Genomic DNA, 13971 nt, shown 5'->3' on the forward strand with positions numbered 1-13971 from the left:
TCAAACCCGGAGCCTTATGCCTCCTTTTGCAACTCCTTTTACAACAGGCCGCCTCTCCAGCAGGGGTCGGCAGGCACCAGAAGCCTCAGGGAAGCTTACAGCAAAGGAGGTGTCCGCATTGCTTCTCGGAGCTTTTGGCCTCTTGCTCAGAGCTTTGTCCTCTCCCAGCTGGGCCCTCGGTGCTGTGAGCTGTGGAGACAGAATGTTACACAGGGAGGGTTTAAGAATGGAGGAAGAGAGGTGCCTGGGTGGCTCAGTTGGTTAAGTGTCCGACTTCGGCTCAGGTCATGATCTCACAGTCTGTGAGTTCAAGCCCCGCTTCAGGCTCTGTGCTGATGGCTCAGAGCCTGGAGCCTGTTTCGGATTCGGTGTCTCCCTCTCTCTCTGACCCTCTCCCGTTCATGCTCTGTCTCTCTCTGTCTCAAAAATAAATAAACGTTAAAAAAAAAAAAAAAGAATGGAGGAAGAGAAGGGGAGGGGGAAGGGGGGTGGGGGGTGTGCCTGGATAAAGCAGTCAGACAGAATATCTGTGAGCCCACCTGTAATGTGCCCAGATCTCTGTTAGGTGTCAGGGAAACATGGAGAAGCTGCTGCCTGGTCCCTGCCCTCAGGGCACTGATCTGGAGGAGGAGCCCTGGGCTGCCAGGCCAAGGATGCCACTGCCATCGTGTGCACATCGGTGGCCACATCTACGTCGAGAGAGGGTCACCGTGCAGCTGATGGAGGGTCTGAACCCACTGTCTTTATTTAGCAGGGGTTGCAGTGTGTAGGCATCCCGAACAGTGCTTCGATGTGAACTCCTAATTCTGACACCTCTTGCGTTTTGCCTTCTAGTTCTGGCCAGGAATGATACAAACAGGGCAGCCGGGATCCTCACAAGAGTAAGTGCAAGGAGGGGCTCCTCAGTGACGGCAAGGGTCACAGCCCAACCCCGGGTGGCGTTTCTCTAGGATGACTCTGCCTCGGGGCTTGCGGGAGAAAGGAGATTTAACCTGAGATCGCCAGAGTCATCTCCCATTATCCACCGAGGCCAGTAGCAGCAAAGAGACTGCTTAAGTCCAGCTCACGGCCACCTTAAGTATTAGTGTCCAGCGGGAGACAGGGAGAGAGGCCCCGTCCCTTCATGGCTTTGGAGGCAGAGCCCGGGGTCTTCCTGAGAAGTGCCTTCCTGAGAGAGGGCGGTGGAGGCGATCCTATAGCCCAGCCCATGCTGGCTTTCCCGGTGGTAAGGGCAGCTAAGAGACCATCCTGCTTGAAGCGGGCCTTGTAAACTGGAAGCTGAGGGTGGTCTGGAGATAAAAACAGAAAGGAAATCCTGCCCACCTGTTCTCAAAAGAACTTGAGCTGTTTGGCCAAGAGAAGGAGCCTGAAGCACGTCCCAAACCTTGCCTGGGAGTGGTGACCCCTGACCTGGGTCGTGGCAGGGATGAGAAGAGAGGGTCCAGTAGATGTCACAGCATACAGGAATCGTGCTGGGGTCTCTCCAGCTTGTCCCACTGAAGCGGTGTGAGGCTTGATGGTTGGGTCCCCAGCACCATGCTGGCCCGTCTCAATCAGAGGGAGTCACCGTCTCTGTCTTGGCAGAGCTCTGCCTGGGCTGTGCTACCACCTGCAAGCAGGGAACCTTAATTGGGGGGTGGGGGGTGGGGGGTGGCAGGTTGGGCCCCAGCACTGGGAGGCCAAGGCAAGACCTGGGGAGTAGAGTAGCCACTGCTATAGTCTTGATTTATGACTCTGTCCGCCCCTCCGCCCCCAGCGTCAAGCCCTTCGTGCAGCAGGCCTACCCCATCCAGCCAGCGGTCACAGCCCCCATTCCAGGTGAGTCTCCCAGCGGCTCCCTTGTGGAGAATGTCCCACGCAGCTGGCAGCCAGCCCGTCACACTGTGTTCCACGGCAGTGCAACCCCCACCCCCACCCCCCCACCCTGTAGGTCCGTGGGTGCCCCTCCCTCACCCCTACTCTCCTTAAGGCTGGGAGTCAGGAGGGTCATGGATGTGTCCAGTGCCCCCAGTCTCCGCCCAGGGGCTCTTCAGATGGGTTTTTACAGAAAAGGAAAGCCAGGGGCTTCTGGCTGGCTCAGTCAGTAGAGCATGTGACTCTTGATCTTGGGGTCATGAGTTCAAGTCCCACATTGGGCAGAGAATTTACTTAACAAAAAGAAAGGGAGAAAGATTTAGATATGTCAATTATATCTCAATTGCAAAGTGGGAAGAAAAAAAAAGAAAGAAAAGGGAAGCCCATCACTTTCGCCAAGACCCTGGGTCACCCTTGGAAGGGGAAGTTGTGGTGGTTCCTTCCTCATCATAAACAGGCTGGATTGGGCAGTCCACGTCTTGAGAGCAGATAGGGTTTATTTACCCTTCCTTATGTCAGTAGGTTTCAGTTCCTTGCACCCTTTCTTTAACGAAGAGTTTCCAGGGAAGGCTTGACCTGGAAACCCAAATCTTGCCGGCGTACCTGCCCCATCCCCCACCTGTGCGCCTGGAGTCACTCAGCTGAACTATCCCCAGATGGGACGTGTGTTCATGTGTTACCCTCTTTTCTGATGCCATGGAACATTCTGAGAGAGAGAGAGAGAATTCTGTAGTGCTTATGACCACAGTCTTAGGAAAAGAGATTGGGGGTTGGGGGGCGCCTGGGTGGCTCAGTTGGTTAAGTGTCCGACTCTTGATCTTGGCTCAGGTCATGATCTCCTGGTTCATGAGACTGAGTCCTGTGTTGGGAGGCTTCTGTCCACACCTGCTTGGGATTCTCTTTCTCCCTCTCTCTCTGCCCCTCCCCTGCTCTCGTGCTATAAATAAATAAATAAATAAATAAATAAATAAATAAATAAATAAGGGATAGAGGAAGGAAGAAAGGAGGGAGGGAGGGAGGGAGAGGGAAGGAAGGAAGGAAGGAGTGAGGGAGGGAGAGAGGGAAGGAAGAAGGGAGGGAGAGAGGAAAGGAAGGAGGGAGGGAAGGAAGGAAGGAGGGAGGGAGGGAGAGAAGGAAGGAAGGAGGGAGGGAAGGAAGGAAGGAAGGAAGGAAGGAGGGAGGGAGAGAAGGAGGGAGGGAAGGAAGGAAGGAAGGAAGGAGGGAGGGAGAGAAGGAAGGAAGGAGGGAAGGAAGGAAGGAAGGAAGGAAGGAAGGAAGGAAGGAAGGAAGGAGGGAGGGAGGGAGGGAGGGAGGGAGGGAGGGAGGGAAGGAGGGAGATGAGCCAACACAAGAAGTGCCCGGTAGTCCCAGTGTCTCAGAGGATCTTTGCAGGATTCACCTGGGCTCTTTCAGCCTCTCTGGCCTTGGTCCCCAGCTGGGCCCCTTATCCAGGGTGAGGTGTCTTCCAACCCTTAAGCTGGGCTGAAGTTGGCTTTGAGAGGAGCCACATGACCATTGTGCCTCCGGGGTCCTTGGCCAGAACCCCACCACCGCCTGACTTAATTCTACCCCTGGACTCTGGCGGAGGGGGACTGTTGGCCTTTCCTCCCGGCTCAGCTGTTGTGCAGGGCCCTGCCCCAGTATTGGCACGAGACCCAAGGGGACGAGGCTCACAGCCTCCTTTAGAGGTGACGATTGGTCTTTCAGGTTTTGAGCCTGCGTCAGCCCCAGCTCCCTCAGTCCCAGCTTGGCAGGGCCGCTCCATCGGCACAACCAAACTTCGCCTGGTGGAATTCTCAGCCTTCCTCGAACAGCAGCGAGACCCAGACTCGGTGAGTGTACTGCGAGGTGTGCCTTGAATCCCATCCTGTTCACCTTCTCCCGCCTCTGCCTTCCTTCTCCTTTCCCCCTGCCTCATGCCTGACAAACAACCTGCATGTAAACGGGCCTGTGGGAGATGAGCCAGGCCGACTTCCAATTAAGTAGAAAGGTATTTGTGTTGACAAATAGGTAGAATTTTAGAGCCAAATGCTCTGTGCCTCAAACTCCAGGGAAGGCTGGAGCTGGAAGGGAAAGGCCTTAATAGGCTCTTGTGTTTAATAAAACGTAACAGTAGGTGGCAGTTACTGAACCCTGACATGTGGCTGGCACTGTGCAAAGCTGTTTATATACATGGTCACTTTTTATCCCCACAAAAACCCTACAAGGGCGGGTACCATCTGACAGATGAGGAAACAGAGAGATTAACCTCTCAAAAGTCACACAGGTAATACCTATTAGATGCGAGATTCCAATTCCTGTCTTTAAAACTCAAGCCTAAGCATTTAGCTTAGTTATTCTATACTGTCTTTGCTTGTTTTCTCAAGATAGCAAGTGGTTCTCTTCTTAAGGAGAAGTAACAAGATGGTATTTTAGCAGTTTGATACAGAACGCGTTGCATTATAATATAAATACCAGTCACAATGGCATCTGGACTCTGTGTGTCATTTTCTTCTTTTCTGTCTTCACCACCCCATCCAGCACCCGCCATACCATTGTTTCTCAGCCTGCGCCATCATTTCCCATACATATGTGAGCCTCCCTTCTTTCCTACCCGATGAGCCCCAGACCCTTCCTTCACTCCCACTCCTTGGCTGTGAGAATGAGCATTGCATCTGTGTGTGGGTGAGCCCACGGCAAAAATGCAGGAATCAGGAGGTTTGTCTTCGGGATCCTCACCAACTTCTTTCCGCACACTCTATCTCACCCTCCCCCCACCCCCCGCCCCAGCCCCAATCTCGGGCTCCCAATGCCCAGAGGTCCCAGGCTCCTGTGAGTTCACCGCCTTGCTGTCATTCCCTCGTCAGCAGAAAGTATCACGGGTGAGTTCACCATCCATCGTAAATACCAGCACATGGAACGATTGGAGGTGACCTCTCCGGGGTGTTTGTACTTGAGCTCAGTGGAGAGCCTCTGATGGTGGCATCAGGGAGACACCGCGAGCCATCACCAGAGTGGAGACCTAGGGGGAGCCTGTGTGTGGACCGCTGACACTTCTGTCTACAAATTGTGAACTCTGGGAGCTGGTAGTAAAATAGAGCCTGCTCCAAAACTAGGGGAAGAAAATGAAGAAAGGGATGTAAAGTAAATCATTGGGCCCATTGAGGCAAGTTACTGGGGCCAGGGAGGGAAGGGCCAGCTGGATCGCTCTTCTTACGTGGCTGAGCGGTTTTATAAGAAGGGTGGTGGCGATGGCTTAAAATCTTTCTCTGTGAGAGGCACTGAGATGAACAAACATGAAGATTATCCTCCTGATTCTTTGTTTCTTCTTCTTTCTGGAAAGTACAGAGGATTCTTTGGCCAAAGTCTGGGTTTCGGCCCAGGAATGCTTTTCACTTTGCATCACGTGTGTTTGTATGGCACCTGGTTCCTTACAGAGTACGCTGTAATCGATTATTTCATTCTGTCCCCATAGGGCCCCATGACTAAATTGTTTGCCCTATTTTACAGATGAAGAAACCGGGCCCAGACAATGTTAAGACAACTTAAGATGTTTAGCAAATAAGCAGAGGGATCAGGAGCCCAAATCTATTCCGTTATACTCTTTTGACTACCGTAAACCATCCCCAGTTTTGAAGTTCTCTCTCTTTAGTACACATATCTCCTGTGTGGCAAATCTCTCTCTTTGCATGTGACCATTTTTTAAGGACCAGAACTCCGATGCACTGGGAAGCAAAAGTCCCAAGATGGTAGTTGTTTTCCCTGGTTAAAACACGATAGAATGTTTTATCGCAATAAAAAAAATTTTTTTTAATGAAAATGCTTATGGCAGCCCCGTCTTGTGACTGTCCTCTCCAATCATGGACCCATTAGGGCCCGGAATCTCTAGTCTCTCTTTTTGTTGTTGTTAGTGTTGATTTGGCTTCACGTTGTGAATCCCTAGATTCCTTCAGTCCAATCTGTAAACATTTACGAACACCTGCGCATGCATGCACGGGTGCAACATCTAATGGGGGGACACACACAAAGCACCACCCACTCATGAAGAGGTCATTGTGAAGTATGGTGGGGTTTCAGAAGCAAGAGCATCGAATGCCACGAGCGATTAACGGCACAGGGCAGACTCCCTTGAGGAAGTAACCTTAGGTAGAGGATTGATCTAGCCCGAGGAAGAATAAGGGAGAAGAACATTCCAGACGTAATGACTCTGAGTATATAAAGGAGTAAGTGAAAGTTGGTAAACAGTTTTGTAAAGGCAGGACCCACCACCTCCTTGGAATACAGTCCAGAGATAAGTGTTTCGTACATGTTTAGGATTACACATGATAATCCGACTGGTTCGACTGGATTTGGCCTTTTACCGATGGAGGAAAAGGTTTGGCTCTAAAGACTGGACTTTAGCACATGACTTCAGAGGCCCTGAAATAAATGCAAGGCCTGGCGTGAGTCAACACCCTTGGGCCTCTTGAGAACATAATTATATTTTAAGGGGACACGAGTTGGGGACTGAAAGAAATTGGAATTCATTCAACAGCTACGTTTTAAACACTAACTACATGCCAGACACTGTTTCAGGTGTTAGGGATTCAACAGCAGAGGAAGCTAATCCCCATTGTCATAGAGGCTGTGTTCTAGAGAAGACAAACCAGAAGTGCATACACACACACACACACACACACACACACCCATGTGGAGTGATGTTGGTGCTGAAGTGAATATAACAGTCTTTCACAGTGTGAAAATTACTCGTCCTTTAGATTAAAAAAGTATAATTTCTGAAAATAATAATACCATCTAATACATATGTTGGTGTTGCTGGCTTGCGTCATGATTTTAAAAGTATGTCTGTCAGTGCCAACCAAAGCTGTATCACTGTTGTGAAATTATGTCGTTTCCTTTGTAAACACCAGTCTCACTTTTGATGTGGCTCCTCACATTCCTGGGTTCTGGACCCTTAGTTTGCAGGGGTACACAAATGGATTTAATGTGTACAAGTGAATACACGGGGGATTGTGAATAGTAGCATATGGGTTAATTTTAGGAGAAACGTGAGGGCTTGAAGGATGAGTCTTACCAAAGGAGGAAGCAGGGGAACCTTGGGAGAACAAGGTGACTAATTGAAATTTGGGGGGGAGAATTAACAAAACTATTTAAAGCTGAGTGAGAGGGTCTCAAGCACCAGCTTCTCAGATTACATAATGTGTACTTTATTTTGCAACTACAGAGCGCTAGGGTGCTGTTACAATGAATGTAACACTTCGGGCCCAAGGTCACACTGAAAAACGTGGAGCTTGTGGATGGTTTCTTTGGCTCTCAGACTTTCTGTGCTTCTCGGGCTTTAATTTTACTGTATTTTTGTTCCAACTCTAGGAAATTGTAAAGCCATCTAAAAGAAACTCAACTGGTATCTTTTAACAATTTGGGATGTATACAGTGTTTAGAATTTAACATTAGACACGTACACACATACAGATGTGCCCCCACCCCCCCACTTCTTTCTCAGGGCTCAGGCTCCTTGGAGTCACGGGCTTATAGGCAGTGGTGACAAAAGGCAAACAAATAAATGAATGCCCTGCGTCTTGTGCTGTTTTTCACTAGTGATTTCTTTCATCTTTATCACAGCCCTGTGAGGTTGGTAATTCTATTCCTTTTTATAGAAGAGGCCTGGAGAGATAGCTGGTTTAAGGGTGGCCGTGGCCAGCGTTGAACCCTGCCGGTACTCTCCCCCAGGAGGAGATGAGGCACGAACACACACTTGTGTAGCAACAGAGGCAAGAGGAGAACCTGGTTTGCCACATCCCCAGTCTAGGGCGGCCTCCCTGGTACCAGCTCTTCTGGAAAGTCACTCTTCGGCGCACTACGCGCATCACCACTGCCGCCACTGAAGACTTCTTCCTGACTGCCATCCCCGGCGATACTGGCTGCTGGTAATATTCCGCAGTACAGTAGAGGCAGTGGCCGACACCGTGCATCATTTTATTTAATCCTGTGACACAGCCTGCCCCATGTTAGGCAGTCACTTGACATTGGACACGGGATGGAGGTCCAGGCCTGCTGACTCTGCAGCCGGAGACGATGACCAAAGAGCTGCAAGATCCACTTGTATCTTCATTTTGTAGTCCGTAGCTCCGCGAAATCTGTGAGAAGCGAAGGAAGAGTAATCCGGGCGGCGAGCGCCCCCTGCTGGCTCTGCATCGTGTACAAACCAGACGGCAGCATTTCCCCAAATCGGTGGTTGTTTATATTGGTGGAAAACCAGCAAGTCAGTCCCTCTGTTACCTTTGGCTCCACTTGAAGCTAAGAGAAAAACAGCAGAGGGTGAAGAAAGGGAGGAAGAATCGAAACGACAAAGACTATTTTAGAAGTGGTTAGTAATGCTTGAAAATGCACTCTTCTGCATGATTTCACTGTTGCGTATCAAAGGACTTCCGAGTGTTAAGTGCAAGATCCTCCACCCAGGGTGGGCTGTTTAGAAGCACCTTGCCTGAAATCTGGCCGAGGGAGCCAGCTGCTCCTTTAGGCGGATGAAAACCTGGGCTCACCGTCTGTGCGCGGGGAGTGGTTTTTCCTGATAAAGCCTAGCCAACTTCCTCCATTCCCTACCCTGGGACGCGGCAGGTTCCTCCAGCCCTCCTGCAGCCCGGGCCACATCCGGCCCCACAGCTGGCAGCCCCCCACTGGTTCAGACTTCCCAGGCACAGGATTGTTCTGGATGCCAGGGCAAGCAGCACCATATGCAGGAAGAGAGTGTGTGAGTTTACTTAGGTAGGAGTTAATACAGCCAGAGAAGGGAAGGCGGTGGATTGGAGAAGGAGGCACAAGGAGAGTATTCTCTTTTGGTTGGGAAGCAGCATTGCTTTGCAGAAAAAGGAGGGGAGCTCTGTGACGGGTACAGGTTTTTCCCTGAACAGGGAAAGCACACCTCGACTCACTAGAGCAGCGATGACTGTTGCTGGCACTGACTGAGCTGTTTTAAAAGCACCGTATGCCAAGTATGTTGACATGGATACTGTTCTTCTCTCCAGTCTGTCAGTAAAGGAACAGAGGCTCAGAAACACGAGGGTACGTTATCAAGATCCATCAGCAGGAAGTGGCCATGCCAAGGTTTGGCTCCAGTCGGTGTTCTTAACCACCTCACTGTACCTTTGAAGAAATAAAGAAATTACTCAAACAGAAAGACCGCTGCCTTCCAAACTGTGAGCTCCCTAAGCACAGGCTGGATGTAAACAGTGCCCTTCACCTTGGGTAGAGAGTTGGGCTGGGTCTCCCCCGAGCTCCTTTTCCAACCTGGGACACCATGGTTCTTCTCAGGATTTGGGGCAAAGGAGTAAAAGAGGGAAAGAAGATTGCCACCTGGACTTTAGAACACATCTCCCATCATGCTGTAGTGGCAACATGTGTATTCTGGTGGAACGAGAAGGCTCTATCTGAATTCTTACCAGCTGTGTGAGATTGGGGACCAGTGGACTCAGCCTGACTCCAGTCTGTTCATGGACATAATGGTCTTCACTGTATTGCTGTGACAGTGAACGTGAGTAGGATCCCTGGACATGTCGACAATTCCACAAATCTACTTAAGACCTGAGCGCCTTGTAGTAATGTAGCAGGAAGTTGGGCCAGAGACAAGGAAGGGACCAGGCTCGAGAGGCTATGCTCACCAGGTGGTTTGGATCCTGTTGAAATTCAGCGGGGAGCCAGAATGATTTTTGTTTTAATTTTCTTTAATGTTTATTTATTTTTGAGAGACAGAGACAGAGCATGAGTGGGGGAGGGGCAGAGAGCAAGGGAGACACAGAATCCAAAGCAGGCTCCGGGCTCTGAGCTTGTCAGCACAGACCCCGACACGGGGCTCGAACTCACAAACCATGAAGTCATGACCTGAGCCGAAGTCCGACACTTAACTGACTGAGACACCCAGGCGCCCCATAGCATGATTTTTTTTAATTAATTATGATTAATTATGATTTGAATACATACACACAGCCCCAAATCTATAAGCATAAAAGAATGGAGGGAGACTTCCCGTCCTTCTAATGCCTATCCTACCCCAAGTAGGTAACCACTGTTACTCTATTGTTGTGAGTCCTCCCAGAGATTTTAATACATATACTGGGTAATGTGAATATCCTCACTCCTCTTTTGAAAGACAAGATGTGGTCGGATGTGTGTTCCAGGAGAATGACCTTGGCAACTGGTTAGAAAGCAGGCTGGGGGAGAGGAGTGACTTTCCAGTCCAGGTAATGTGGCAAGGACCAAACCAAGGCAGTGGCCTGGACATGCCCAGGGGGATACAAAACAGAGAATGTCAGAGGGGAGCGACATCGTGTTGATAAAATTAAAAGGCCTTGGGGATTAATTAGCTGTGGGAGGAAGAGCATAATGGGATGACTGTGTTTTTGAGACCAGGGATGGCGCTGTAATTTGAAGAGCCGTGGAACAGAGAAGAAAGCAGGATTGCTAGGAGCTGGCCAGTCTGCTAATGCTCTTGCTTCTTGTCAAAATGAACTTGGCTGGAGTGGGTATTGGAAACAGAGAACCTCAGCGTCCTTAGGTAGTTGAGCCTAGTAATCAGCTTCTAGATGGCGTGGCCAGATATTTGAAGTTTGTCTGAATCCAAAGCCCATGGTTTAAGGAGGTTGAGGAAATGTAGAAGCAGTAACCACCATTCAGGGAGATCTTATGTTCTAAGCATTCTTCCGTGCATTTCCTCGCAGCGTGACATGGAGGGGACCGGGACTGGGACGATCTTGCGAGGACAAGGATGTGCACCCCAGCCCCACCCCTCCGGGGAGCCCACCTACAGTTCTGCAGGTTACCCCGCAGATAACCTTATTCTTTTCCACGAAGACAGGTGGTCACTGTGGCCCCAGGAGCAATTTAATTTTCGTATTTTTATAGCTCCTTTCAACGGCCTAAATTCACAGATCAACGAAAATTCCTTGGTTGGATCACAGATCCTGGTTTTGGTTTGGAAAATGTGACCGGTGCAGCTCGAAGGACATGTACCATTGATGAGGCCTGTGGCAAAAAGAAAGGCAGGTGGTTTGGATGGGGAGTCGATTGGAAAAATAAAGGAATGAGCTCCGAAGCAAGGTTAAAACTCCACGGACTGCCAGGAGAATCCCTGCCTGTATCACGGGCAGGGTGAAGACTTAGGGCAGGGTTTCTCTGGAGGAGTTTCTAGGCCCTGCGGTGGCTATTGAGGCAGCGCTTCATCTCAGAATGGGGTCGTGCATTCACAGGAAACGGCTGTTTGGCCAGATCCAGTTGCCAGTCCTTCAGGAGAGAGGCTCCTCCTCGCACCCCAGTTCGTGGCGTGGCAGGTGGATCTCATGAACAGCAGACCTGCCTACCAGCACCTTTTCCTAAACTTGTTTAGGAAGCAGCTCCCTGTGGCTCACACAGAACTGTCCTGTTTACTGTTTCGTTTGCCCTTCACACTGACCCCTGGAGAAGAGCCAGCCAGGTGTCATCTGTGTTCAGATGAGGGAGTCAAGATTCAGAAAGGTTAAGCAACTTGCCCCAGGCCACACCGCTCAGCAACGCCAAAGCCCGGCTTCTAATCCCTGTGTTGTTAATGGACGCCCCACGTGCTTGGAATAAATGGTCAGAGCGCACATTTGGCCTTCCCGGTTCTCCAAGGGAGGCTACAGCTGGTCCGACGGTTGGCTGCGCCCAGGGTTTAAATGCTTCTCCCCCCAGGTTTTTCTGGAAGGACACAAGTGAGGCGGTGTTCCTGGGTGACAGCTCAGTGTGGTGTGCTGTGGTTTCCCCCGCTCTGTCTTGCGTGCTGCCCGGCGGTCCCCGCTGCCCATCCTCACCCAGCTGTACCCTCTCACAGCGGTGGGTGGTTTACCCTTGTGTGGGAGCTGCGCTGGGCACTTGCCATCCTTTTTCATTGCCATTGGGGGATGAGGCAATTGAAAGCATCTGGAAATCTGGGTTTTATGGACGTTTCACAGAGGCCCGGCCAGGCTTCCATCTGCTTTCTGGGGTGGGTCAGCTCCCCACGCCCGCCTCCTGCCCGGTTGCCGTCCCCGCGCACGGCCCACGGGCCTTTGCAGCTGCACCTCTGCGGGGAAGACCCGCTTCTCTCTGAGAAAGCAGCAGCCCCTCTCTAAACGTGGTGGTGGAAATGGGAGGCAGGGCCGAGGGGGTGCATCCTGGTGTGAGATCTGGGCAGGAAAGACCCAACTTGCTCCTTAGTCTTTGCTCTCAGTGCTGTTTGTTTCTGAGAAGGGCACAGGGCAGGGGACGAAGCCAAGTAGCCAGGATAGGGCTGGTGCCTCTGAGCCCTTAGCTGAGGAGAGGCCCTACCGGAGTTTGAGTCCGGCCAAGCCCTGCCCGTCCCCCCACTGCCTCCAGGCGCTGAATGTGCAGGTCATTCTGGTTGGCTCGGCCCTACAGCCACTCCCTGCAGGGCCCAGGGGTTATCGCAGGTTGCCCAGGCTGCCCTGGGGGAGGGGTGTCTGGACAGAGCCCAGGCAGGCGAGGGACAGGAAGCAAAGGTAGGTGATTTGTCCCTGTTCTGTTCCAACTTGTACATTAGCATCCCTTGACATGAGTTATTCATCTTGGTTTCTTTAAATTCCTAAGTGGATTATGATTTTTCTGGTGGTATTATTTGACAGCAGTCATTTTTCAAGGTTTTACTACGTTCTTCAAATACTTGGAATTTTTGAAACAAGTTTAGGAAAAGACCGCCATCTTTATGTCGGACGGTGTAGTGCAGCTCTGGGCGTGTCTGAGGAAGCGGCACCAAGGCCTAGGGCCAGGGGTTTTCTCTCCCCCTTTTCACAAAAAGGGAACTGCCTCATCAGAGGTCCCTGAAATAGAATCCGGTAGCAGTTCTTTTTTCAAAAAGGAGAAAAAGTCAAAATCAAACCCGAGTGGCCACTTTGGGGAGTCTGGTTTATCTCATCTGTGGTGATGGGCACTTTCAAGGACAGGTTCTGCGCACTTCAGAGAGTGGACACTGACCAGTCTGAAGGATAATAACAAGTTATGTGTAAGCACAGCACTATGTATTTCCCACACATTATCTGCTTTAACCCTTGTGATGCTCCTTCAAGGTGGGTTCTCTGCTTCTCCCACGTTCCACATGTGGAAGCTGTCCCAGAGGGCTGGACCCCACCCCCCACCCCCAGTGACCCCCACCAGGAAGTGGCACCCGCGCCAGATTTGGCCACAGACCCTGACTGACTCCAGAGTTCGGGCCCTCGGGGCTCCCTCTGCAGCCTCCCCAAGCAGCAGAGAGGAGAGGAGAGCCGGGAGCAAGATAGAAAGTGACTTCACAACAGATTTGGGAGAGGAGGAAAAGTCCTTTGTTAAACGCCCAGGGTAGCTAAGCCCAGGGTAGCTAAATAACCCGTTGCAAGTTAGCTTTGTTGAGTTTTTAGGGTAACATTCACCTTTGTCACTGTTTATACTGCTGTGAAGAATGGCTAGAGGGATTGTAATGACGAAAAGAGAAAATGAGCATGTTCCCAAGTCAAAAGAAATCTGTGTATTAAGGTTGTGTCAGGGGCTGCCGAGCTGTGAGACCTCCTTGATCCAGGTGGGACTTTGCTGGTGCAACATTGGTGTTTTTGGTGAACCGTCCAGGCAGACAAGGGTGCCTGTTTCTGCTCGGTCATTCTGAGGAGTTGAGCCATAGGAAGGCTCTGTGATCTGACCAAGTTCCTTTTGAGTCCAGGGAACTGTGGCCAACTAGAATAAACATCCTGAAGCACAAGTCTTAATATTTTTGTTTCCGTTTATAGTTCTTTCTCTTCCTCAAAAAAACTCCATGATGTTCCAAGATAGTTTCTGATTGGCTGTTTATTTAATTTAATAAAGTCATATGTGTGCTTTGTATATAAGCCAAATTGAACCAGACTCAGCCTATAAAGAAAAGCAGTGGTCCTCTGTCCCATGTCTTCCCACCTCCTGGTCCTTCTTCTTAGGGACAGGCACTTATAAAGCCTTTCAGCTATTTCTTTGTATGTTACTGCCGTATTCCCAAATAACATGATCATACTGTATATCTCAATCCATCAATTTTGGACATTTTTTGTTGACTTCTCGCTATGGAAGACCACAACTTAGCTCTCTAAATAAATTTAGCACTTTTTTCCTGCCCATCCCCCAGTGTGGTTA

General features: G+C 50.4%; 1 protein-coding gene across 9 annotated transcripts in view; it reads left to right on the plus strand.

Moving 5' to 3' along the window:
- TEAD1 (TEA domain transcription factor 1) overlaps positions 1-13971 on the plus strand; it is a 261367-nt gene that overhangs the window by 208666 nt on the left and 38730 nt on the right. For 8 of the 9 annotated variants that reach the window (XM_042959706.1, XM_042959707.1, XM_042959708.1 and 5 more), the window contains 3 exons: positions 835-881; positions 1757-1818; positions 3562-3686. In XM_042959706.1, coding sequence (XP_042815640.1) covers positions 835-881; positions 1757-1818; positions 3562-3686 — 234 coding nt within the window. Of the gene's footprint in view, positions 1-834; positions 882-1756; positions 1823-2338; positions 2377-3561; positions 3687-13971 lie in introns of all 9 variants that reach the window. The other variant, XM_042959709.1, reaches the window with a different exon arrangement.

Source organism: Panthera tigris, chromosome D1 (assembly GCF_018350195.1).
Source record: "Panthera tigris isolate Pti1 chromosome D1, P.tigris_Pti1_mat1.1, whole genome shotgun sequence".
Classification (NCBI taxonomy): Eukaryota; Metazoa; Chordata; class Mammalia; order Carnivora; family Felidae; genus Panthera; species Panthera tigris.